The 23,728-nt window shown below is 54.8% G+C and overlaps 11 protein-coding genes across 11 annotated transcripts; 5 read left to right on the top strand and 6 right to left on the bottom strand.

Moving 5' to 3' along the window:
- The first annotated feature begins 73 nt into the window (after positions 1-73).
- Positions 74-2,550, top strand: C8Q71DRAFT_781854 (DnaJ-domain-containing protein). The gene is made up of 12 exons (XM_047924895.1): positions 74-348; positions 400-456; positions 516-544; positions 604-621; positions 684-689; positions 745-794; positions 846-1,124; positions 1,175-1,253; positions 1,306-1,388; positions 1,445-1,562; positions 1,613-1,942; positions 1,997-2,550. Coding segments are annotated over exons 1-12 (1,308 nt in total). The 5' UTR covers positions 74-347; the 3' UTR covers positions 2,255-2,550.
- A 4,034-nt stretch (positions 2,551-6,584) lies between these two features.
- On the top strand, positions 6,585-8,933 carry C8Q71DRAFT_296949 (Alg9-like mannosyltransferase family-domain-containing protein). Its single transcript, XM_047917633.1, has 7 exons — positions 6,585-6,848; positions 6,901-7,039; positions 7,094-7,267; positions 7,323-7,547; positions 7,603-7,709; positions 7,767-7,993; positions 8,070-8,933. The coding sequence occupies exons 1-7, from the start codon at positions 6,702-6,704 to the stop codon at positions 8,704-8,706; spliced, it is 1,656 nt and encodes a 551-aa protein (XP_047774768.1). The 5' UTR covers positions 6,585-6,701; the 3' UTR covers positions 8,707-8,933.
- Positions 8,843-9,906, bottom strand: C8Q71DRAFT_296906 (ubiquinone biosynthesis protein COQ4 mitochondrial). The gene is made up of 3 exons (XM_047917632.1): positions 9,637-9,906; positions 9,359-9,585; positions 8,843-9,300 (listed from the first exon to the last, which is right to left on the bottom strand). Exons 1-3 carry the CDS (start codon positions 9,860-9,862, stop codon positions 8,863-8,865), a joined length of 891 nt encoding a protein of 296 aa, XP_047774767.1. The 5' UTR covers positions 9,863-9,906; the 3' UTR covers positions 8,843-8,862.
- A 565-nt stretch (positions 9,907-10,471) lies between these two features.
- Positions 10,472-11,758, bottom strand: C8Q71DRAFT_296904 (uncharacterized protein). Its single transcript, XM_047917631.1, has 4 exons — positions 11,417-11,758; positions 11,294-11,360; positions 10,713-11,229; positions 10,472-10,657 (listed from the first exon to the last, which is right to left on the bottom strand). The coding sequence occupies exons 1-3, from the start codon at positions 11,687-11,689 to the stop codon at positions 10,718-10,720; spliced, it is 852 nt and encodes a 283-aa protein (XP_047774766.1). The 5' UTR covers positions 11,690-11,758; the 3' UTR covers positions 10,472-10,657; positions 10,713-10,717.
- A 35-nt stretch (positions 11,759-11,793) lies between these two features.
- On the top strand, positions 11,794-13,333 carry C8Q71DRAFT_824369 (UPF0014-domain-containing protein). The gene is made up of 8 exons (XM_047926260.1): positions 11,794-12,096; positions 12,157-12,189; positions 12,248-12,282; positions 12,337-12,442; positions 12,496-12,574; positions 12,633-12,752; positions 12,814-13,136; positions 13,190-13,333. The coding sequence occupies exons 1-8, from the start codon at positions 11,871-11,873 to the stop codon at positions 13,258-13,260; spliced, it is 993 nt and encodes a 330-aa protein (XP_047774765.1). The 5' UTR covers positions 11,794-11,870; the 3' UTR covers positions 13,261-13,333.
- A 406-nt stretch (positions 13,334-13,739) lies between these two features.
- C8Q71DRAFT_715257 (PLP-dependent transferase) lies at positions 13,740-15,528 on the top strand (the record flags this gene model as incomplete). The annotated part of the gene is made up of 9 exons (XM_047921027.1): positions 13,740-13,818; positions 13,881-14,188; positions 14,246-14,304; positions 14,355-14,398; positions 14,456-14,559; positions 14,615-14,708; positions 14,771-14,958; positions 15,020-15,228; positions 15,297-15,528. 9 exons carry the CDS (start codon positions 13,740-13,742, stop codon positions 15,526-15,528), a joined length of 1,317 nt encoding a protein of 438 aa, XP_047774764.1.
- Positions 15,529-15,838: 310 nt separating this feature from the next.
- On the bottom strand, positions 15,839-16,833 carry C8Q71DRAFT_781795 (uncharacterized protein; the record flags this gene model as incomplete). Its single annotated transcript, XM_047924894.1, has 4 exons — positions 16,774-16,833; positions 16,537-16,700; positions 16,060-16,479; positions 15,839-15,978 (listed from the first exon to the last, which is right to left on the bottom strand). A coding segment is annotated over exon 3 (329 nt), but the record flags the coding sequence as incomplete, so codon positions are not given.
- Positions 16,834-18,215: 1,382 nt separating this feature from the next.
- C8Q71DRAFT_781793 (uncharacterized protein) lies at positions 18,216-19,238 on the top strand. Its single transcript, XM_047924893.1, has 3 exons — positions 18,216-18,277; positions 18,345-18,734; positions 18,791-19,238. Exons 2-3 carry the CDS (start codon positions 18,691-18,693, stop codon positions 19,197-19,199), a joined length of 453 nt encoding a protein of 150 aa, XP_047774762.1. The 5' UTR covers positions 18,216-18,277; positions 18,345-18,690; the 3' UTR covers positions 19,200-19,238.
- A 550-nt stretch (positions 19,239-19,788) lies between these two features.
- C8Q71DRAFT_296744 (uncharacterized protein) lies at positions 19,789-21,086 on the bottom strand. The gene is made up of 5 exons (XM_047917629.1): positions 20,715-21,086; positions 20,527-20,649; positions 20,407-20,474; positions 20,151-20,356; positions 19,789-20,093 (listed from the first exon to the last, which is right to left on the bottom strand). The coding sequence occupies exons 1-5, from the start codon at positions 20,771-20,773 to the stop codon at positions 19,986-19,988; spliced, it is 564 nt and encodes a 187-aa protein (XP_047774761.1). The 5' UTR covers positions 20,774-21,086; the 3' UTR covers positions 19,789-19,985.
- Positions 21,087-21,337: 251 nt separating this feature from the next.
- C8Q71DRAFT_687822 (uncharacterized protein) lies at positions 21,338-21,737 on the bottom strand (the record flags this gene model as incomplete). The annotated part of the gene is made up of 2 exons (XM_047919821.1): positions 21,338-21,522; positions 21,569-21,737. Coding segments are annotated over 2 exons (354 nt in total), but the record flags the coding sequence as incomplete, so codon positions are not given.
- Positions 21,733-23,296, bottom strand: C8Q71DRAFT_296770 (uncharacterized protein). The gene has a single exon (XM_047917630.1). The coding sequence runs from the start codon at positions 23,160-23,162 to the stop codon at positions 21,795-21,797; it is 1,368 nt and encodes a 455-aa protein (XP_047774759.1). The 5' UTR covers positions 23,163-23,296; the 3' UTR covers positions 21,733-21,794.
- Positions 23,297-23,728: the final 432 nt, after the last annotated feature.

Raw genomic sequence — 23,728 nt, 5'->3', positions numbered from 1 at the left:
GATTGGCGACCCGATTAATGGCGAAGAGCGTCCTCGGGGCACGTGCTCGGACGCGAAGCGTGTAAGTAGGTACGCGACATCCTCAAGACTCGACGGCTGGGGCGATCACAAATTTCGGCTTCCTTTCTCGCCCACCTCCTCCCTTCCTCCTGCTGTTCACTTTCACCTGCGAATTGTTGCCTGCTTTTGGGATATATACTCTCCTACGCAACCGGATTTGAAGCCCTTATTGCTTGGTCACCCGGCCTTCAATACTATCGCACGAAGTCGGCAGCGAGACGCCACTGAGATCGTGTCAGACAGCAGACAGCCTTCACCCTCCTCCACCGTCCTGAGACAGTCCAAATAGTGAGCATTTACCCCGTCTACGCTATATACGGAGTACGGACGTGCTGTTAGTGCCTGTGGAGACGGGGTTATACGATCTACTTGGAGTACATCCAGGAGCAACAGAGGGTACGCATACATCGTGCCCTCTCGTACATATGACAACTCATTGACACTCGGATGCGCAGATGAAATCAAGAAAGCCTATCGCAAAAAGGTATGTTTCGTTCACTCGATGAGTGGCCGATGGGCTTACTGAGCGGGAACGTTTGCTAGGCCCGGGAACACCATCCGGTATGTCTTATGTGAGGTACACAAAGGCTGAACGCTAACCGTCAATGTGAATTGCACTGCAGGATAAAGTGCGTCGTCTTTTACTACTCCTCACATGTATGGATCTTGAAGTCGAACGAACAGAATCCAGATGACCCGACAGCTGGAGAGAAGTTCCAGGAGATGGCTGCTGCGTGCGTCTTCCGCCTTCACTCTATCACTATCCTCTAAGACTTGTTTCATAGATACGAGATCTTGAGTGGACAAGAAACCCGCGAGATTTACGATGAGTATGGCATGGACGGTCTATCCAAAGGAGGTCCGAGAGGGCCAGGCATGCCCCAAGATGATATGTTCGCAGAGATGTTCAGTGGCATGTTCGGCTTCGACTTCGGTCCGGGTAGGAGACGAACACGAGGAAGGGATACAACACTGCCCTTCGAAGTCACTCTGGAGGACCTATACAATGGGAAGAGCGTGAAGATGAACATGGAGCGGGAAGCGATCTGTGGGACGTGCAAGGGGTGAGTGTTTACTGCTTATTCAGTCATGTTCGCGTGCAAACTTGTCGTAGGACGGGGGCGAAGGGCTCTGCAAAACCTAAGCAATGTGTGAAGTGCGAGGGCAAGGGTTGGACAATGCAGACCACCCAGGTGTGTACAGAGAACGCCACCACGAATAATCACTCATCGTGCCACACGACAGCTCGCCGCAGGTCGCTTTGCAACGTCGCGAGCGGCATGTCCAGATTGCGAAGGGCGCGGCGAAAGGCTCAGGGAGAAGGATCAGTACGTCCATCGACTGACGCGCCGTGCAGCTTCTGATGTTGAACGTGAATGTGCAGATGTAAGAAGTGCAAAGGCAAGAAAACGGTCAAGGAGAAGAACCGGCGAGAAATCTTCATTGAGCCCGGAATGCCCGACCGGCATCGAATAGTGCTCGCTGGCGCTGGCGATGAGGAGGTATGCCGCTTCCACCGAGGTCCCACACCTTACCGACTTTTCCTCTATAGCCAGAGGTTCCGCCAGGAGACGTCATCTTCCTGCTCAAAACAAAGAAGCACGACTCGTTCGAGCGATCGGGCAACGACCTCCTCACAACCGTGCACATCACCCTCTCAGAAGCACTACTGGGCTTTTCCCGTATACTCATCACACATCTGGACGGGCGCGGGATTCAGGTGACAAGCCCACGAGGGAAGATCATCAAACCTGGAGACAGTATCATCCTACGCGACGAGGGCATGCCCGTACACAAAGGTCCGGACCAGAAGGGTAACCTGTACATCATGCTTGAGATCGACATGCCGGACGAGGAGTGGCTCCAAACGGTTGACCGACCGGTAAGCTTTACCTAATGACTACGACTTCAATTGTCGCTTATGCCCCTTCGTCAGGCGCTCGAGAGTCTTCTGCCACCCAAAAAGCCCGAGATGGAGCCTCGTCCGGAGGTCGTGGAAGAGGTGCCGTTCGAGGAGAGTGACATCGTCGAAGTGCGTTCCCAACGTTTCTCCGGGTCAGGATTCTTTGACCGCTCCGGGTTTGCTCGGCAGTTTGGCGAAGACGAGGGTGGATGGGAGGATGAGGACGAAGATGAGGACGAGGAGGATGACTGGGGCCCGCATGGCCATGAACCGGAGTGCCAGCCACAATGAGGTGCTGGGACGGTCGAGGTTGATGTGTTTCTTACAATATCTTAGAGCTGCTATTGTTGGGCATGAATACTCTCCGCTCTGCATCTGTGCTGTGGAATGCCATTTGGATCACATCTTACGGCGAACCGAAGAGTTTCTAGACCGGTTCAGTCTATTTAGCTGGAATACGGTTACTGATAGTATCACTAATACAGTGACGACGTAACAAATGCCGTCTGTACATGCAGCACTACAGCGAATCCATCCTTTCCTCAGCAAGAAAGGCATTGGAATTGAAGGTTTTGCCCAGTTACATAGGCATGTGGACAACGTTCCGTTGTGATTTCCGCTCCTCCTTTGTAACAGGTTCTCTCGAGAGGAAAGGATGCTGCCATTGTAGTGTAGTAATAGATTATACATACATGAAGTGCATGCCACAGCCCTACCGCTCACTTCATCCCCCCATGAGAACCTCCCAGTCTTTACGTTAAGCCCCAGCTTCTGGAACGCCCGAGCCACCGCACTCATCCAATCAGCACAATGAGCCGCATCAGAGGCGATGCCCGTCCGCGTTAACAACAATACTAGTCACCCATCCAGGCCTATAAAAACAACATGCTTAGCTCATGAATAGCCAACAGAATCACTCCAGAACACTCGCATTAACACCCTCATGCCCAACGACCCACAACGACAAGGCAAACGATCATGCCACCGATCGCCCACAACACACAGCGAATCGAAGAGGCAACCCAAACAAATAGTACTGGGACCCTTGCCACCCCCATCCCTCCCGATCCTCCACCTACCCGACGACCGTAGCGCAATTACGATCGAAGTTGAAGGGATACCAGAGAGCACTGGAGGACTCTTGACATGGGTGTTGAAGTCGCGCCCTATCCCCGACTCCTCCCGAAGGGAGGGAGGGCTCTGTCAAGTAGAAACGATATTGCGCCGGGGATGCCGTGTCGCCGTGGGAGATTTTCGTCCATATACGGTACGCGCGATACCGCATAGGGAAACTGTCCACATGCAAGCCGTGCGCTCGCGTCTGACCGAGGCTCTGCCTGGCTCTGTGTTCCGCTCGTGCGGCCGGATCTTCCTCCGGTTTTTTCCGAGCATATATAACATGCCTCCTGCCACTATTATCGAGACATTCACTTCAACACATCTTGTCTTCCCCCCTGAAGCAGCTGCCATTTCCATGTCACAACAACTAACTAGTATTGCCACTTCTCAACTACCAGATAGGGCCTTGGGCTCAATACCAGTTTTACCAGACAGTGTCTCAGGCCCGCTACCAGTTTTACCAGATGATTCTGCAGACTATATACCAGTCTCATCACCAGACAGCATACCACATACAATTGCAAGTGTCCCTAATGACACAGTCCAAGGCATCATGAATAGCAATCCTTCATGGTTCTATTATACTGATGATTATTACCTGCAGCAATCACAATCCCTTACCAGAGCTGAATTATGGGCTGCTGTTTGTACATGTGTTGATCAGACACAAGGTATCAGACAATCCAAAGCATCTTTGGCTAAGCAACTACTGCAGCATTTCAACTCATCTAAAGTGTTATTGGCAAATATGTCAGATGTTCTCCTGTGCCAAACATGCAACTGCTCTCTGCTGCTCAGTTCACCATTCCACTGTAGATATATAATTTTGAAGCATTACTATATACAATTATATGGCTGCAAGATTCTGAAATGTCTATGCCAATCTCCTATGCTTTCCAGTATAGCACATGATGTTGCTCATTCAAGTACAGCTCCTGATATAGACCCTCATATTCTCAGCCAACTGAAACTTTTAGACAAGGACATTTTAGATCATTGTTACACCATATTTTAGACTGACTACATGAAGAGCAAAACAAGAGCAATGCAAATACTGGTTTCCAAGCTATTGGCCATTAAGCAATATATCAGTGACTTGAGTATTGCTGAAGTGTACCAACAATACTTCACAGCTGTGACACACAGTGGCAACATGTTATCTAATGTGCCAAAGCCATGCAATATTGTTGAAAGTATCTTAATTGCATACTATGGTGATGATGTGATAAATGCAATATTCCATAACACACTCCCAGAAATAAGGAAACAGCAGCAAGTTCAGTATCAAAGAGACTATAGAAGGTTGAAAAGACAAGACAAGAGCATACAACTAAAGCAATCATACCTCAGTGAAGAAATGAATTGGCCTACCATACCTAGCACTGAGACTGAGCTACAATGTGCATACAATTATTGGAAAGCAACACAATGGCATTATCCTCTCATCTGCTCTGTGTGCTCTAGCAGTGCCCATAGATTGAAAACAAAGATCTATGATATGAATCAAATCCCCAACATAGTGCATAACATGTCTGTTTTGCAGGTACATGACCCATGGATTATTCAGACATGCATTGTACAACAAAATTCCAATGAGTTCTTGTATGCAAATGAATTGGATGGCTTCATGTTGGATAAAAAGGGCTGCTATGCAGTGATCCTATCAATCACAGAGTAGCACTATGTTCAGACTGCTACAATTCCCTAAAGTAACCAGCTATGCCCAGATATGCACTGGCAAATAATCTATATAGAGGTCATCTTCTTACTGAATTTTGTGACCTTACGTGGGTTGAAGAGATGGCATGTGCTATTTATCATATCACTGCCCATGTAACCCGTTTGTATGGATCTTCAGAACCTGCACAGCCAAAAAATTTTCATGGAAACACCATAACACATGATATGAATGTCATATCAACAACAATAGTGCTTCCTAGAACTCCTGCAGACATCACTGGGTATCTCTCAGTTGTATTTGTTGAACCTCATAAAATCAAAGCCTGGGCAATACATTCAGAGTGCGAAAAGCCAAAATATGGCATTTTCTTCTTTGGTTGAAGCACCATAACAGATTATATGAGCAGATCCTGTTGGAATCAGAGTAACATAGATCAATTTCCAGATGATGGTGTGCTTCCTGGTGTTGATGCTCAATTCATCCAAGACATTCACCAAAAAAGTGATGAAATCTTCCAAGAAGAAACAGCAGGTTTTACAGAACATCCTGCAGAGGCTTTTATGCATGACAACTCTGAACATGCAGATGATCAACCAACTGTACTGCTGGAACACACAGGTGTATCTGACCCAGAAGGAGACAGCATTAGTATACAGTAGTGATGCTGATACTTATGTTCCGCTTTAGGTCTATGTTGTACCACTAAAAGCGGAGTTTGAAATCTATGTAGATTATTGTATCATCTTATCAACACCACCCTCACTGCTCGATCGATGTTCATCCATAATACGGTTCAGGCACCCACATGGAGTCGGGGACGGCGCTTGCGCCGCTACAGGAATAGTCCAAATTGGGGAAGGACAACACGTAGTCCTAGCCACCGGGATCATGCGAACCGGAGTTGGCCGACTCGCCGAAATATCCACGATGTACAAACACTGGATCACGAGACTCGTGGCCGGCGGACCCGGCCGATTTTGCATCCGGATCCCGGTCTCCTGGTCCAGACTCCACCGTCGGGAGAGCCGCATCCACTCACAGCTATTCCAACATCTACCCTCCCTACCCCCGCCATACGCGACGCTACGAAACGATCAACTCATTACATCCGCGGCCGAGAGCCCGTACGAATTCGAATGCGACGAAGACGACGCAGGGGAGAAGTGAAGGAACCGAAAGAAAGGATCAGGAACACGTACTGTAATCTAAATGTAGCTAAACGCATGGCGTCGTATACCACATCCCGTCGACAAATGTCTCTCTCCCACGCGAACCACACCATGCACTAGCCATGCACCAAGCGCTCGAGACCCTGACGAACCAAGAATCAGTATTATAATAGCCATCCAAATAACAAGCAGAAAATGTATGGTCATTCAGTCTCCGATCAGCAGGATCGCTTCCTTGACGTTACCCTGGCTGAACCAGTAGTGAAAACGCGTTTTCACTACTGTCATATAATATCCATATTGAATGGTAAGAACGCACACAAATATTCTCTAGGGTTCTAGATTCCGAGAAAGTGCTCTTGGCAGCCTTCAAAACGAGAGACCCGTTTGCCCAAGACTTCCCGATACTGGCACCTGTACTATACATAACAGACGCTTGCCGGCTATTATGGTATGCAACGGAGACTAACTTACACCTGTACCTGACTGCGCCAAAAGACACATTTGAATTTCTCTGGCAGCCGTCTGCAATGATTCCCGTTCCTTGTGCATCATGCACAAGACTGAAATGCTATCTAGAAATACTATGTCATTTTTGGAGGGCAAACTGAACGTATTTGGGCTCGGAATCCTACCCGTTTTCACTACCAAGTTTCACTACTGGTTCAGCCACAGTAGTGTTGACGCGGACGACTCACGGTGGGTGGCGCTACGTATTGACAACTCGCTACCCTTCATTTCCAACCTTCATGCAACCACGACGGCAGCGATGAGCTTCGTATTGGACCTATATCTTGTCGGCGTGCCTTGGCTGCACGTACTGCTGGCGCCCTATACCAAAGTGGAAGAGAGCTTCAATCTACATGCAACGCACGATGTACTCATGTACGGCGTGCAGCCTCATGCCCTTCAGAACGTACGTGTTCCTCCTCCATGCATAATACGGGATGACAACATCATGTCTGAAGTACGACCATCGTGTCTTTCCTGGAGCAGTACCGCGGACCTTCATAGGAAGCGTCCTCCTGGCATGGGGGACTACACCGCTAGCGTATTTGGCCGGTACGCAGGGAATGATTACCCAGAAGGCCGACCTTCAGGTGCTAGGTCCGTGCAACCCTGCGATGTATTGGAATATATACAGATCCAGCTCTATACTAGCCCGGTTGCTTTTGGCGACCATAAATGCCATAGCATTCTGCCTCCTGCGCCGCGCCGTGGCCCGTCGATTCGGTCGTCTTGTGAGCTGGGCATTCGTGGCGCTCACCATCAGCCAATTCCATTTGCCATTCTGGATGGGCAGGACGCTGCCAAACATGTTCGCACTGTTCCCTGGTACGCCCTTTCAGTTGTGCAGTCGCATTGAGCTAAAACAAGTTGGTGCGTACAGTAAACCTCGCTTTGTACCAGCTCGTGAACCGTGCATCCAACTCTACTCGCCCTTCGCCGACTGCGTACCATCGCGCGATAGCTCTTCTGACGTTTACAGCTACTGTGTTCCGCTCTGAGATCGCGTTGCTGCTTGCGCCTCTGGCTCTGCAAGGTCTGGCCAAGGGCTACACGACGCCCTCGTCACTTCTCAAAGTCGGGGTCATCAGTGGCGTTTATTCTGCAGGTGAGAAGTCTCGCGGCAACGCACATATCCAACATAGATTTACGACGTCCTGCAGCATTGACAGCTCTAGTTGATTCCTACTTCTGGCAACAGTGGCCTCTGTGGCCGGAGTTGCATGGTGTATTCTTCAATGTCGTTGAAGGGAAGAGTGCAGAGTGGGGTGTACGCCCAAACTGTTATGGTGTGGTACTACCACTGACTTTCTCATCTACACGCTAGGTCTCCCCATGGCACACGTACTTCACGTCCTCTCTGGCCAAACTCCTCATATGGAGCCTCCCGCTATCTGTACTGGGTATTGGCGCAGATCGGCGCATCGGCGCGATGCTCTTTCCCTACCTCTCTTTCATAGCGCTGCTCAGTTGCCTTGGTCACAAGGAGTGGCGCTTCATCATCTATGTCGTTTCAGTGTTCAACATCGCTGCTGCAAGGGGCATCGCGTGGACGTGAGTATCATTCGTTCACCGGATTCTAATTTTGCTGATTGATTCGGCACTGTTACTGCTTCGGCTGTGCTTGTAGCATAACCAAACCAAAGAGCAAATTCCTCGTTCGTTTGTCTATTATTGGGTTTGTGGGTCTCATTGCATCCAATTTCGCTGCGACAACGCTCTCCACCTTGGCGTCGATGAACAATTACCCGGGAGGCGACGCATTATCGATTTTCAATGCGCACTATGTCAATGAAACTAGAGGTGTGGCGTTGCTGCTAGGCCTCGTCACTGAACCTCTATTCACGCTCCTCGCAGTGCACGTCCACATATCCAACTTAGCAGCGCAGACCGGTGCCTCCCTCTTCCTCCACACTCATGCGCCACCCTTCCTACCAGGCCTCAATGTCTCGCCTCCGAACCAGAACTGGGTATACGACAAAACGGAGCACCTCACACCGCAGATGCTGAGCGGATCGAAGGAGGTCACACACGTCATCGCAGAGAGCGACGGTACTGGTTCATCCTTGCCCACCGGTTTCTCTTCTAGCTACTGGAGGCCAGTGAGAAGTATAGAAGGGTTTGACGGGTGGAGGATCAATCATCGATTGCGCGAGCTGGTGAAGGGTAGGGGGAAGGGGCTGATGGAGAACCTGGACGTGTTCGCGCGTCCGTTGGAGATGGTGTTCAGGGAGAAGTTGGTGATTCTCGAACGGGAAGGTCGTTGACACCCTGAGACTGTATGCTCTTAGTTTCGCATACTAATGCTAGTGGGGTACCCTTCTTACAGACCTGCAACCCCATACTGCGATGCGTAACCTGCGGATGAGGAGGGCTATCAGGAGATGTACGAACCATACGTATTACATGCCAGATGAGGGCGGTCATGACTGCCCCGTCAACTGTGCTTCAGCAGCCTTCTGCCTCTTCTCTGTAGCCGCCTTGGCCTCGCTTAGTGGCCTGCTCCAGCGCGCCTCCGGGGGGTCCCAGATACCCAGCTCCCTCTTCAACTCGTCCACGTTCTGGTTCCAACGCTCTTCCCAGTGCACCGTGATGAGGCTCTTCGCGCTGCTCCCGCACTTCACTGCCCACGGAACGAACTCGCTGAAGAGTCGTTGGCGCTTAGCCGAGGTGAGGCGGAGGTGGCCGAAGGCCGCAGCGAAGCCAGCCATGGGCAGGCCGAGGTTGGCGAACTCGAAGAACTTGAGCGCGAGCTCGGACTCGACGTTGACGGGCAGGTTGCAGATGCAGTGGTAGAAGTCGTGGCACTCGCGGTAGCGCAGGAGGACGTACGCCAACTCCGGGTCGTCGACGTAGTGCACCTGCAGATGGTCTCAGTGAGTCTATCACTGATATACTGTATGTGGGGAGTGTGCGTACCGGCTCACGCGTGTCGGGGGTCACACCACACCGCTCGAGCCAGGTGACGTACGCGCGACCAAAGGTCCCCTCTGGGAGCAGCGCGAGCTTGTTCATGTCAACAGTGCTTGAGTTCACACGAGGCCTCCCTTTCAGAATTCTCCTTCCTTCAGGACTCTCCAGCATGGCATCCCGAAGGCGGGGCAGCACAGGGCCAGAGGTTACGTCCCCCAACGCAGCCACCATGTCTGGGGACCGTCATGTTAACTCTTTTCAGGGACGCGCGAGCGTCAGCGCACCTCCTCTCCTCGGATTTGCCAGCGACATCAGCGCGGAGCCGACAGCGAGAAAGCCAGCCTCGAAGGTGTTCAGTGGGATGTGTCCCTCGTATGCGGGTTGCGTACTCTTCAGACGTGCTTGTTCATGCAGGATCCTCAGTCTCGGGCCTGCGAGGGCTGGTGCAGCTCTTGTGGACCATATTGACGAATGCCGGGCAGCACGCGGTACGGAGGTAGCAAGAGACATGGATATGCTGCCTTTGGAGCCCGCGCACGGCGACCATCGGTGGAGTGCGAGACACACGGTCACATGTCGGACGCGCCACAGGCGCGTCGAGATCAATCTCGACCACTGTCGGACCCGTTCGAGTTGCTTCGACACAGGATGCTATTCAGATGTGTGATGCTGCTTCGCATCCAACACCTTTCTCCCTGAAACAGTCTCTAGGAGCGTTGATGTTTCAATATTAATGATAGCTAGGTCGTGCACTCTCTGGCACTGTGGACAAGCGGAACAGGCCAGTGAAGCAGTGACATTCAAACTTGATCAATATAGCACGGCTGGCACACCTCGGTAGCTGGAAGTCTGTATCTTGGGGTGGGTCAGATAGTCGTGCTGCGCGTGGGAGGTCCATATCATCATATGTATGTCTTGGACAAGACATCCACAGACTACGTGAGATATCGATGCAGCCTCGAGGATATGTCCGGCAGCCGCTGTCGAACCTCAGGCCTCAGGCTCCAAGGCCAATAACACCCGGCAGACCGAAAGGACAATGAGGGATGGAATGGAACAGCGGCGAATGCCATGACTGAATGAGCCCCCAAGCATCCCGAGGAATGCGTCGACATGATGACTTGAGAGTGTCGCGACTAGGAAGGGTGAAACGGATTGAACAGTACTGCGGTGAAAGCTTGCGTCTCGAGTCGCGTACTCCCCATACGCACCTCACTTCGGACCACCGTCAAATCAACTGGACTTCAACCGACAGGTAGTGACCAATGTATTACTACGTTCAATCTTCTTCTTCAGTGTTAGTACCTATCACACCGTCCTCTCAGCATATGAAGGTCGAGATGACTGGGTGCGAACTCACGATTGTCAAGACGCTGCGCTCTTCACTTCCTCCTTCTTTGGCCTGCTGCCAAATATACCCGTCCCCACCCTGACTATATCACTCCCCGTCCTCAAAGCCGCCTCGAAGTCGCTCGACATCCCCATGCTCAGCAGCAACCGTCCGTCCTCACCCCACTTGCCCTTCTCCGCGGCGAGCGCCTCCTCGAGGAGGTCCCGCGTCTGCTTGAGCTTTTCGAAGTCCTCGTTCGGCTTCACCGTGACGTGCAGGGACTCGGTGAGCGAGCCGATCGTCATGAGGCCCTGGAGGTGGAGGTGCGGGCAGGAGGAGACGATGTGTCGCGCGAGCTGGACGAGCTCGGCGTCTTCGGGCGCGGGCGAGGAGGTGAGAGGGGGCAGCCCGGACTTGGCGCCCTCGCCGGAGGTGTTGACTTGGAGGAGGACGTTCAAGGGGGTTGTGCGGGTGGTGAGCTGTTTGCTAAGCGCGTCCGCGCCCTTGACCGACCCGACGGTCTGGACGGCGTACAAGTTAGGGATGGCTGGGTGCGGCGGGATCAGCGAAACTGAAGGGCCATGGAGAAAGGAGGACTGACAGTCACATACAGGCAAGAATCTTGGACTTGTTCGTCTGGAAGGTGCCTATGAAGTGCCATCGGATGTCTGCCGGTAGCTGCGTTGACTCGGTCAGAGTACACTGTCGCGTGCGATCTTCTGGCGAGAGCGTACCTGCGCGGCCTTGTCCACCAGCTCCTGCACGTAGTTCTCACCAAAGTTCCTCTGCCCGTCTTCGTAACACTCGAGAATGTCCGACGCGGGCTTGTACTTCGACACGGCGACCAGTGTTGGCTGCCTATTTGCGCTCGCGTTCGCCGAGGCCGCCTGCTGGACGCGTGCCCTGATCTCTGCGAGTGACGTCCGTAGCTCCTCCGCGCGTTCAGGCGTCCTGACCACTGCAGCTGGTGTCGCAGACATTCTGAAGAGCGCGCGAGAGATGCGCATGCGATGGTGAGGGCTGGATGAGAAATGGGACGGCGGCCAGTGGGCGGATAAGATTAGATGGGCGCTCAGTGACATCAGTCGCAGCGCGTCTCCGTCCCGTCCTTCACGTCCATGCCATGATGTCCGACGCGCACCGACTTCAACTTGCACCCCAACCACCACTAGCTCTCCCGCCCCCGCCATGGACGCGCCAGGAGGTGCGACGAGCCCGCTGTCCTGGGCCAACGTAAGCCTCGCGTTCTCGTTCATCGTCTTCGATGCCGTCGTCTCGCTCGCTTTTGGGTTGGGGGTCGGAAGTGGGCTCGTCACGGCCGCGCTGCGGTGCATCGGACAGCTCAGCGTTGTGGCGCTAGTGCTACAGCAGGTATTCGCGACGAATAATCCGTGGGCGGTGGCGGGTATAGCTCGTGAGTGTCGCCCGTTATTTCGTCTCGGACTGGTGTCTCAACATTAGGTCGCACGACTAGTCTTATTGAATTTGATGGGCACCATCGAGACTGGTGAGGTTTTAAATCTCTGCTGCGTGGTTCTACCTTGCTCATCAAGTTCGGTGAACAGTGGTGAACAAGTCGAAGAAGCGATACGCATTCATGGCGAGTCCACATATGCCATTCACTCCCATTCATTGATAACCACGCAAATCACAGTTCCCTTCAGTACTCGTGGGCATGCTTGGATCCACAATACCCGTATCTATTATTGGCATCCGCTTTGCCATGGCGGTTGATCCATTTTGGAAACCAGAACAATACAGTACGTCAACCCTGGACAGCTTATTGCGCGCAACTCATCTGGGGAGGAAACAGTCCCCGTTGTGGGTATGCTCTGCGGCAGCACAATCTCGGGAATTGTCGTGTCGGTGTCCTATGTCCTGAAAGAACTACAGTGGGCCTCCGAGTTTGCTGCGCCAAAAATAGCACACCTAACCGCTCTATATCCGCAGTGACAATAGCGACAAAGTCCAGATGTACCTCGCCTTCGGCGCATCTAGGTTCGAAGCGTGCAAACCAATCGCAAAGGAGGCGTTGCGGCTCGCACTCACTCCCAACATCAACCAAATGAGGTAAGCGTCCCTTGTGCTTCCTCGCTGCCGTCCGATGCTATAACCGCCCTCACGGTCACAGCGTACTCGGAATCATCGCCATCCCCGGTATGATGACAGGTGCGATTCTCGGAGGCTCGTCCGTGGAGCAAGCCGCACGCCTACAAATGGTGATCATGTTCATGATATCCTCGTGCACCGCGCTCTCGTCGATCGCGACCACGATCCTCGCGCTCGGCGTCATCGTGGATAACGAGCATCGCGTGCGCCCGGACCGCATTGACGTGCGCCCGCACGCGGTCTGGCGTGCGCGCAACTACGTCGTCGGCAGGGTGGTGGAGAAGGCGAAGGCCGCGGGGAGCAGGGCGTGGAAAAAGACGAGGCCCGTCATTACGAGGGCGGAAAGTAGTTATCGGAGTGGGAGGAGCTATCAGGAGCCCGACAGTCCGTTGACGGAGAGGGGGGATCGCGCGGACAGGCAGAGACTACTGCCCGGAGGGAGCCAATGACACTGCCATATGGATTGTAACTCACGCCAGGAAATAACCGAGAGTATTTTTGTTCTCTCTTTATCGCTACTGTTGCAGCACCATGCAATGTTGGAAAGCACCAGTGAGTATGACTGTCATTCATCCTAGCGCGTGTGTCACAGAGGTGTCGCTGTTTGAACCGTTCGCGAGATTTTATGTAGTATATTGTTGCACCGCTATGGCGTTTGCACGGTGCATTTGAAACGACCCATTCACGACGAGCACCGACAAGTAAGATCGTTCTCGTGGGTGATAGACGGTGCAGAACTACTACACCTGCCTAAAGCAGACAGCGGTGCGCTCGATCGCGAATCATCGCGTACCGATTGCGATGACTCGACTCCGCCGGGCTTGAATCTGTAGTGATTCAGAACACAGATGCATCGTCTCTCACTTCATTGCATCCTCTCTACGAGGAGCGTACCGCCCGACTAGTCCCCTAGCAACTCTTGATCTCTCCAGGCAATATAATATCGCAATGGCCGTGAAGAGTCTTCCGGCTGAATTCTACTCGGCTTTCCTCTCCGATGCAGCCAAGGAGCGGAAGCCCAGCCCAAGTACGTCTGCATCTACTTCGCACCATGTCTGCATACCCATTGACACAAACTTTGCCTTGCAGTCCGTGGCCTCTACCCGCTCGAAGCGCGCCCCGGCGTGATCTCCCTCCTCGCGGGCAAGCCCAACGCGACGACCTTCCCGCTGACCTCCGTGAAGCTCACCTCGCGCTCGCCCGCGGACCCATCTAAGGAGATCGAGACGGAGGTGAGCGGGCAGGCGCTCGCGGAGGGTCTGCAGTACGGGCCGACCGCAGGCATCCCGAGCCTCCTGGAGTGGGTGTATGACCTTCAGCAGAGGGAGCATGGGCGGAAGAAGGGCGAGGGGTGGAGGGTTAGCATTGGGAGTGGGTCGCAGGATGTAATCTACAAGGTAAGCTCTCGACTCGCATGAGGTGCCCATCCGGTGGCTAGTTGACGGTTGCTTTAGGCTGTAGCCACCATGGTCAACCCCGGTGATGCCGTTCTCATAGAATGTCCTGCTTACGCGTAGGTCTGTACGGTACATCCTATGAGCTCCGGCTCTAACGATGTTGCAGTGGTGTTCTGCCCATGTTCCAAGCTCTACACTGTGACTTGATCGGTACGTTATCCTCCACGCCTCGCCTGACATAGTGCTCACATCGAAGGCTGCTTGCAGAGGTCGAAACCGATGCACAAGGGATCAAGTCGAGTTCCCTGCGCTCGATCCTCCAAAATTGGTCCGAGAACAAGCCGAAGCCGAAAGTACTCTATACCGTACCTGTGAGCCAGACCTCCGATCTCTACACACCGGTCGCGGTACTGAGTGCAATCCTAGTATGGCTGCAACCCCACTGGAATGACAGCCACGCTAGATCGCCGGCGCGAAGTCCTCGCTCTCGCTCAAGAGCATAACTTCATCATCCTTGAGGGTTAGCCGACCTTATACCCAACAACGCCTCAGACATACTGACACTCGGATGACAATGTACAGATGATCCTTATTATTTCCTCTACTACGGAAATGCCGCGCGGTACCCGTCGTACTTCTCGTTGGAGCTAGAGGAGCCCGAGGTTGGACGGGTCCTGCGGTTCGACAGCCTGTCGAAGATCCTCTCCTCCGGGATCCGTATCGGGTTTGCGAGTGGACCGGAGCCACTCCTTCAAGCCATCGACATGCACGTAAGTTCTCACCTTCCATTTCACCGGCCCCTTGTTCTCAAGCTGATGCCCGTGCTACCAGACTGCCGTCGCGAACCTGCAGACGTCCTCGCTTACGCAGGCGATCGCGTTCTCGCTCCTGGACGCGTGGGGCTACGATGGGTTCAAGACGCACACGGAGACCGTGTCGCGGTTCTACCGCGAGAAGCGCGACGTGTTCGAGGTCGCGATGCGGCGGCACCTCTCCGGGCTCGCCGAGTGGAGCACCCCCGAGGCGGGGATGTTCTTTTGGTGCGTGGCCCCTCGTTCACATCCTCCCCCAATCAAGCGAGCGGTCCTGACGCGATGTGCCTGCGTAGGTTCAAGCTCCTGCTCGTAAAGGATGGCGAGGAGGGCGACTCGGAGAGCATCATCCGCACGAAGGCGTATGAGCGCGGCGTCCTCGCGCTGCCTGGCACCGTCTTCCTCCCGCGCGGCGGGAAGACCGCATATGTGCGCGCGAGCTTCAGTTTGCTGGGCGAGGAGGAGGTCGAGGAGGCGGTCAAGAGGCTGAGGGAGACGATCTTGGAGGCCCGAGCACAGGCGGCGTAGCGTGGGGGTACATGGGTATGGTCCCAGGTATCGTGTTGATGTATTGTGGTGGTTCCGAGGCGACATCGAAAATCGAAGTGACTGAACACTCTCCGAACGCGCAACGTGAGGTAAACTCTCGTCCAGATGCAACAATTTACGAAGTGGCGATTGTAGCTCTCGCCCAGGCTTTCAGCGAAAGCAGCGTTATCTACGGAGCTCGCTGCCTCGTTGCGAGCGCGAGGCAACAAACTTTGGCCATTATCGGTCACGAAGTACGCCTGGAACGAAGTACGACCGGAGAACTTCCCAAGATATAGCAGGTGACTCACGTTGAATTTGGACAGATGTCAGAGACGTTTCGCGAAGCAGGGTTCATGAAACTCTCCCAGCAGTGAGATGAGTGGGCAGCTGATCAGCGTGCTCGTTTAGCAAGGAGGCTCAGGCATATTTGAAGCTGAGGATAGTAAGCTTCCGCGGTTCCCTCCCTCACCCACTCGGAGACTCACCAGGAAGCGGGGTGTCCAATCGTACGTTCATTTAACAGCAAACTACTCGTACCACTAGTAGCTCTCTTTGGTGACAACAAAACAGTGTTTCAGGCCACCATGTCTTGGGCAACCTTAGTCGACATCGCTCCACTGGTTGCACCTGTGGAGAAAGCACTCGACGCGATTACAGAAGACATCAACATGATCGCCACAGAATTGAAGCAGGACGCCGACGTACTCACAAGACAGAGCGATAGGACCCTCAACACCGTTACGAAGGACGTCCACGAAGTACTTGTTGGATGTCGCGAGGCTACCGCCACCGTTACCGCGCAATGTGTCGATAGCCTGAAGGCTGCCACGGACGACGTCAGAAAAACCCTCGCGTACTTGCGCGTATTCATCGTGGTTATAACGGGGTGGTGTGCGTGGGCAATGCTCGCCCGCACCTTCAGATACATCCTCAGCTTGTACAGCTAGACTGTGATGCCAATTCTTTTGAGTGCGTCCCACTTGGAGAGCTGGATCATGCCCATACTTGTGTGGTCGGCATGGAGATGGCTAGTGGTCAGGAAGAGGGTGGGAATGGAGGAGAACAGGAGAACGGAAAGCAAGGGGGGAAGCAGAAACTATGGCCGGCCTGCGGCTACGGATGCGGACTCGACTGAACAAGCTCGGAGGAACTCTGGAATATGCCTTGAGCTGGATTAGAACGAAGCAGGGTGAGTCCGTGTGGCCGCGAAGATGTGTGTTCATACAGTGACCTCAGGCTGACCTCTCTGCAGGCTTGTGTAGCCATAGACGCATTCCAATCGTATCAAATGTTGGGATCGAGGCGGTACCGCATGTGTCTTACCGAAAGAGCAGCTGCAAGGCCTGAGAACGGAATAATGATTCCCACTGTCCTTGGAAGTTGCTACGTCTGTCGTATCCATATACAGAGTACGCGTTCAATTTGCGATCAGCAAGATTGACCCACAAGATGCGGACTATTTCCTGCGTCAAACTTTGAACTGCTGAGGGCCAGGATCAAGGTGACGACGTCGACAGTCACCCACAAGTATTCGGCAACTCATCGCGCCTCACTGGCATCAAAATGATATGTACCAGCGTACCGTGACAGTGGGTGACCTGCAACGCGTGTACCTGCCGAATAAACAAGGAAACAGCACCTCTCAACGATAATCCGATCTGGATCATCATATTCAGCTTCACTAAGTATACAGTAGAAGCTTGACCGGAGGACCGCACAGTGCATGACATACATGACATCTCATGCCTTCGACCCTGGACACGTTATCCAACTGCTGCGAAGCTAAATCATATGAGTGTTCCTTTCCACCGACCGTGACGGTGGGCACGCACGCCGATATTCACGACGTGGGCAGGAGGCTGGGCTGTGCGGATGAATACTCACAACACCCTACTCCCGGCGAAGCAACCACCAGAGCACTTACGTTCGATAGCCTAGTGAGTACCCTCATAACTCTGACGTCTCAAGCTCCCCGACCGCGAGCACCATCGCCTCCGACGAAGATGTTGCGCCTCCTTTTCGATGCCCCCGCCTTCGGTGCTGGCCCTGCCATCGTCTCAGATCCAGAGCTGTGACACGATGCCGTCGTCGCGCTTGACGGCAAGCGCATGGTCGCGCCCGTGTTCGAAATACTGAGGCCTGAGGCTCCGGCTCTGGGGCGCGGCTCAACGCCGCGGACGGCGTGCTGCGCCAGCTCAGTACGGGGTGATAGTATATTCCTGGAACGTATCCTCATCTCAGAAGCCACACTTGAGACTACATACACTGTAGGAGGATAACCAGCCCACACGCGGAGGCCAGGGAATCGGAAGTGTACAGCGGTATTTTGCAACCTTGGATTGGCAACCATAACATTCGGACCTGTTGGTGACGAGTATCAGTACACCACTGTACGTTCTCTTCGGTGCGCACTCAGTCCGCTGTGAACACGAGGCAACGAGCATCAAGCCCTGTCAACACCATAGCAGCCGTAACAGCAACATAGAAGTTTGACCGGGGACCGCACAATGAAAGGGAACGCATGCCCTTGACCTGAACACGTCACCCAACTATCGCGAAGCCAAGTCATATGAAGGTTCCATTCTAGCGAACACTGTGGGCGCGCAGCACGTCAGTATCCTCGCGGCGGGCGGGAGGCTGAGCGGCGCATATTAATGGATAGCAAGCTCACAGACCAGATCCGCCCTGCTCCCCTCCCGCGAGTCCCAGACACTTCCGTGAACCACAAGAGCACTTCAGTAGCCGTGTAAGTACAGTCACCCAGCACCGACACTTGCGTCTCACGCGTCCTGACTGTATCGCATACCCGTCAGCGCTGCAACCCAATTCATACGAAGATGTTTCCCCTCCTCATCGGCGCTTTCTTGGGCGCCGGCTCCGCCATACTCTCGCAGCTGCAACACGAAGTCGACGTCGAGGTCTCGCTCGACGGCGAGCGCATGGTCGAGCACGCGATCGAGAAGCTGGAGCTCCGGGCGCGGCTCGACGCCATGACGGACGAAGTGCAGCAGACGCTCATGTGCGTTCGCCTGCTGCTCGTGGTCGTGGGCGTGTGGTACATGGTGCGGATGGCCGTGTGGGTCGTGTGGTGTTGGAGGGGCGAGAACTTGAAGGAGAAGGGCCGCGAGCAGCCCGTCATGCTTGTTTCGTTGGCTCGGGATGGCGCGAGGGCACTGGTTGGGGAGCTGGGCGTCGCTCAGTTGGTGAGTGAGCAGTTGGCCTGTCGTGGAGGACGCAAGACTGATTGGCGTTGGGCTAGCACGACGCCACCGTATCACGCCAGCGAGCCCGGAGTTCGCTATGACTTCGTCTCCCACGTAGCATTCGGGGACGTTCGCTGGCCGAACGTATCCATCTGGATTTACGTGTTGTTGGCTAGGAGGGCTGCGATATCTTGCTGTATTCCAAACGTGCATAACGGTGCATGCACATACCCACTTGTTTTGGCGACCAAGGTCTTGGGTCATAATCAAATTACGATCTTCCAGCGAAGTTCAGACGCAGGGCGGCGCATACGCACTGTGCGACCTGTCCGCCGAGTCAGATGTGCTGTCTCTCTGGCTTTGCTCCTGAGTGCGAGGACGTTAGCGCACCATCGGTATCAGAATGGAACCTACCCGCCGTCTGACATGTACATACTCACCTGGGTGGATCAGCGCCCTACATAACGAAAGAATGACCCACGTTGCTACAAGCTTCCGTCATACGTCGCCCGTCACATCCGCAGCATCTGCCCTGGACCTAAAGAGTCAGCGTTCCATGCAGTTATGTACTGCCCTCCGTTCCCTGACGAATCTTACTAAGTTACTTCGTCAAGCAGGTGTCTGCATCGTCCATGTCACCTTCACCTGATACGCCCGGCCCTTGATGCTTGATATCGAAATTCGAACAGGACAGGTAAGGCTGGCAATGTCTCTACCCGATACATACACAGCGGTGCGCCGCCTGTGCCTGAGGCGATACCGTGCCGTCCGCGGGCTGTCGTATCTGCGTATCGGGCACATGTTCTGTTTCAATGCCTTGAGATGACGGTAGATCGGGCTTGTGATTCGAATGAGCAACGCTCCAAGCGTGAGCGAGAGAGCGAGCAACGGGGCCAGGGAATTTGGTATTCTACAATTGCCACATTTAATGCTGATCTACGGATGCCTGGTGCAGTAGATGGTGAATCAGCGTACGCGGAGGTAAATCGAAGGAGCCACGCACTAGTTGTCGGCGTACAAAACAAAGCGCACTGAGAAGCCTACACCGCTGATCCCAAAGCCCAAGGAAGCGACGAAAACGGACCAAACAAGACAGACACGGGAGCGGGACGGACGGGCAAGCGTGACGACGTAGTATGTGGCACTGTAACCAAGAAGACTACCAATACCGGGAATCGTGAGGAAGGAGCGTCAGGAAAGCAAGGAGCGATGAACGACCGGGAGGAGGTAGGAAGACAGATAAATTAGGTACTACACGTAGGACGGTTTGCGATCGAATCGGCCGCCCAAGCAGGTGCCGAGGCCGACGTTCGCTGCGACGAGTGTCTGTATTACCGCGGCGGCAAGGGACATCCACAACTGCGCGCATACAGTCAGCATACACCGCCATCCATGATGGCTGAGAGAGTTACTCACCGCAGCGCCAATACTCGTCGAATCGCCCGCGCTTTTGAAGCCGGAGACGGCGGAGGCGGTGAGGTACACGCCGACAACGAAGGCGGCGATGGAGCATGCAGAGGCGGCGAGGGAGAGCATGCCAAGAAGGAAATGTGGGACTTGCATGCGTGGACCGCAGATGAATGGGAAGAGGCCGAGCATGAGCAGCAGGCTCACACCGGCCGCTGCGGAAGAGTCAGTCACTCGAATAGAGAAGGAGGGGATGGCGGCCCACCTGCGGGGAAGAGGACGAGGGTCGTCGATGCCGTTGTTGTAATCTCGGTGCCATAATGATATCCGAAACTTCAAAACCATGAGCTACTGCGGTGTGCAGTGAACAACAACTCAGACGCACTTTGTCGCCGAGCAAGTCTTGCCGCAATAGCCCAAGACGCCGAACTTCGTCGAACCTGAGCTCAGGCTCGCCTTCACGAAGAATATGGGCTGTATGATGGGGCCGGACAGTGTGACGAGGATGCTGCAGAGATCGCGTCGCGTCAGTCTCACTCTCTCATTCATCCAGCGCGATTGCTCATCACTCACAGAAGGACAAAGACGGCAAATGTCGCGCCAAAAAGCAGGACGAAATGGTTGTAAACCATCCTTGATTATTCCTTCCTAAAGACCGAGGGGGAGGCTGGGCAGATAAGGCGACCTCTGGGTATCGCGCTGAACGTCGTGTCGAGGGCAGGCGAGCTCAAGACGACTGCTGCATCGATGCGCGGCTTCAGCGTGCTCGGGGGAGGGAAGGAGGAGCCGGGAGCGTGGACGGAGACTGCGGAGGCGCAGACCAGCTTCTGGCGTATGTCAGGCGGGAGTTGGAGGAAGTGCCTGGCTTCCCGAACAGGCAGGAGGCCATCGGGCGACGATCAGGTTGGCCAGGAACCGCCGGCGCCTCCGACCCCGCCGATCGCGCGTCTCCCCAGTCCCCGCCCGGCACCGCGTCTTCCGTTTCTCACCCCGCGTCTCTCCCACGCATGCAGACAGTAGCTGCGCGCAACAAGATCCTATGCAAATATTGTGCTACTACTCAAACGCCAACGCTACACTGGCGCGACAGCCATAGGCACCGGCGTAGATGCTGCCGCGCTGGGTCTGCCGGACGCGCGAGCTACGAATGCCGCCCACTCCCGTGCCTCCGAGCCTGGCACCGCGAACTGTGCGTACTCGTCGTCCGAGGGCGTGCACGCGTGCACGACAAACACCCACTCGGACAGATCGCGCAGCTGGATCAGCCGCACCGTGTTCGCACCCGGGCGGATGTGCGGCGTGATATCCACGGCCCCGCCCGCGGCGTCCTTGCACGACGTTAGCGAAAGATTGGATACAGGCAGGACCGCGGGTTGGCCGACTTACCAGGTGCGCGGGGAGGAACGTGTGCGCGTACACCGCGTCACCGCCGTTCACGTCGACAACCAATGCGCCTTTGGGTGGCCATTGTGTCGGTATGTTCCGCAGCGCATCCGTCATCGCGCTCGGGCTCGCCGATGCGCCCAATGAGCTGTTGGCCTCTGCTACTGCTAGTGCAGGCAAGCAGAGGAGATGCACCGATATGCATGTCTCACGCTCACTGACGTGAAGGTGTCACTATGTCCGTGTGCGCAAGGAAGGAAGTCGAGGCACTCACTCAAGTTCAGTATGCCGTCGGGCCCAGCGCTGGACGGCAGGTGCAACGCTGTCTTGCATGTCGAATGTGATCGTCGCAATCTCTGACACCCGGCTACCCACCCGGAGAGCCCATAAACCAGACTCATTATCCGCAGCCGTCGTCGCCCCCTCAATGGACGCCGCTTCACTCTTGGCATGGACAACAGAAGCGGGACCAGCACTGGACGATGGTCCAGCTGTATGCGACGGTCCAGCGGTCTGCGTAGAGTGGTCTGTGGCCTCCCGACTCATCGGACTCGGTGGGCGAGGTGTGTTTGCAATGAAGTTTTGCAATACACGAGCAGCACCATCCAGCATTGTCCCGCCAGGCGGATGTGGATGTGATTGGACTTGTGGATGTGGATGTGATTGAACTTGTAGATGTGGTTGTGGTTGCAATTGCGGTTGTGGTTGAAATTGCGGTTGCGGTTGCAATCGCAGTCGCGGCTGCAATTGTGATAGAGGTTGTGGTGGTTGCCCATGCGCTTCAACCACCCGCAACCTCTCCTCCTGCTTGCTCATATCCATCTCTTCCGCACCCACATTGGAAGTCTGGTTCTCAACTTCAGCGGCCTTTCCCTTGTTATCTGCCATCTGCACATCCACACTCTTCCCCGCATTCACGTCCACGTCCATACGCACCTCCGCCTCCTGGCTCACACCGCGCTTGCGCATCTCCTCCCGCGCGCGCCTCGCATGCGCGATCATCTCCTCGCACCATTCGTCCGTCACCAGCTCGCGCGCACGGCGCGCCGCCTCCGCTGACCGCACGTCATCCCATGCGCCAGTGGGATCGCGCGCGCGTGCGTTCGCGAGGATGTGCGGGAGGAGGAGGGCGCGTGTGGAGGAGAGGAGGCCCGGCGGTGATGCGATTTGTGCGGAGGCGGGCTGGGGTGCATAGGACGGAGGTGTGGAAGTCGAAGGCTGCGACTGAGTGGCGGTGGACGGAGGAGGTGCGGAGGACTGGGAGGCAGAAGTGGAGGTGGAGGGCGCCTGGAGGCGCGAGGCTACAACGTCCGTGGTGAGGACGCTCGCGAGGAACGCTTCGACGGTCTCCTCGGACGGGAGGGCCACATCTTTCGCTGCTACTTCCTGACCATTTTCCTGACTGGGAGAGGCAACTTGCGTCGGTGCAGGATTTTCCACTGGAGGGCGCGGGTGCGGCGGGTAAGACGTGCGCGATGGTCGAGTGGGGCTCGACCCAGCGGGCGTCGAGCTTATGCGGTCAAGCAGGGAGTTCGTGGGCGATCCCTTGGATGGGGAGGGTTGGCGATTGTGGTTGGAGGAGTAGTTCGGACGGGGCGTGTTGTGGTAGGGGTGGTAGTACCCCTGGCCGTTGTGCATTTTCCTGGCTAGTCGATTATTTGGAGCGTAGGATGTGCCGCACGCTCACCACGACGATGCAATCATGCAGCCTAAGGTTTGTCTTAGGTGAAGCCCGTGCTGTATCCAGCACGGAGAGAAGATCGTCGAACCGCCTAGGGAAAATGCGAAGACGTCTGGAACGAACGCGCGATCGGCCACAGCGGGTGTGATCTCGTGCTTGAGCGTGTTAGTGCACGCTACGGCGCATCGCCACACCTGTGAAAAGTCAATGTAGGAGCAGCTTGCCTATGGCAAGTTGTACAACGCGGTCGGTCGTCTCAGAGGCTCATCGCGCGCAGACGCGAGGCACGTCGATTCGTCGAAGGCCATGGGCGCGTCGGCCGCACGTGCTGGGGATTATCCCAATCCGTTTCCCGATTCGGTACTACATACCGTAGCCTAGCACACAGCCTAGTAAATACGCTTAATGGTGTACGAGAGGACGACAATACAGCTGTCGGAATGTTGAACGGCGTACGATATAGAGCATGTCCTCCTGAGTCCTGACTACTTATAGGTGACGAGTCACGACAACTTCCGTGTGA

Source organism: Rhodofomes roseus (genome assembly GCF_022264815.1).
Source record: "Rhodofomes roseus strain CIRM-BRFM 1785 chromosome Unknown C8Q71scaffold_25, whole genome shotgun sequence".
Lineage (NCBI taxonomy): Eukaryota > Fungi > Basidiomycota > Agaricomycetes > Polyporales > Fomitopsidaceae > Rhodofomes > Rhodofomes roseus.
Note: the sequence above shows the minus strand (reverse complement) of the source record. Positions and strands in the feature narration are given on the sequence as shown.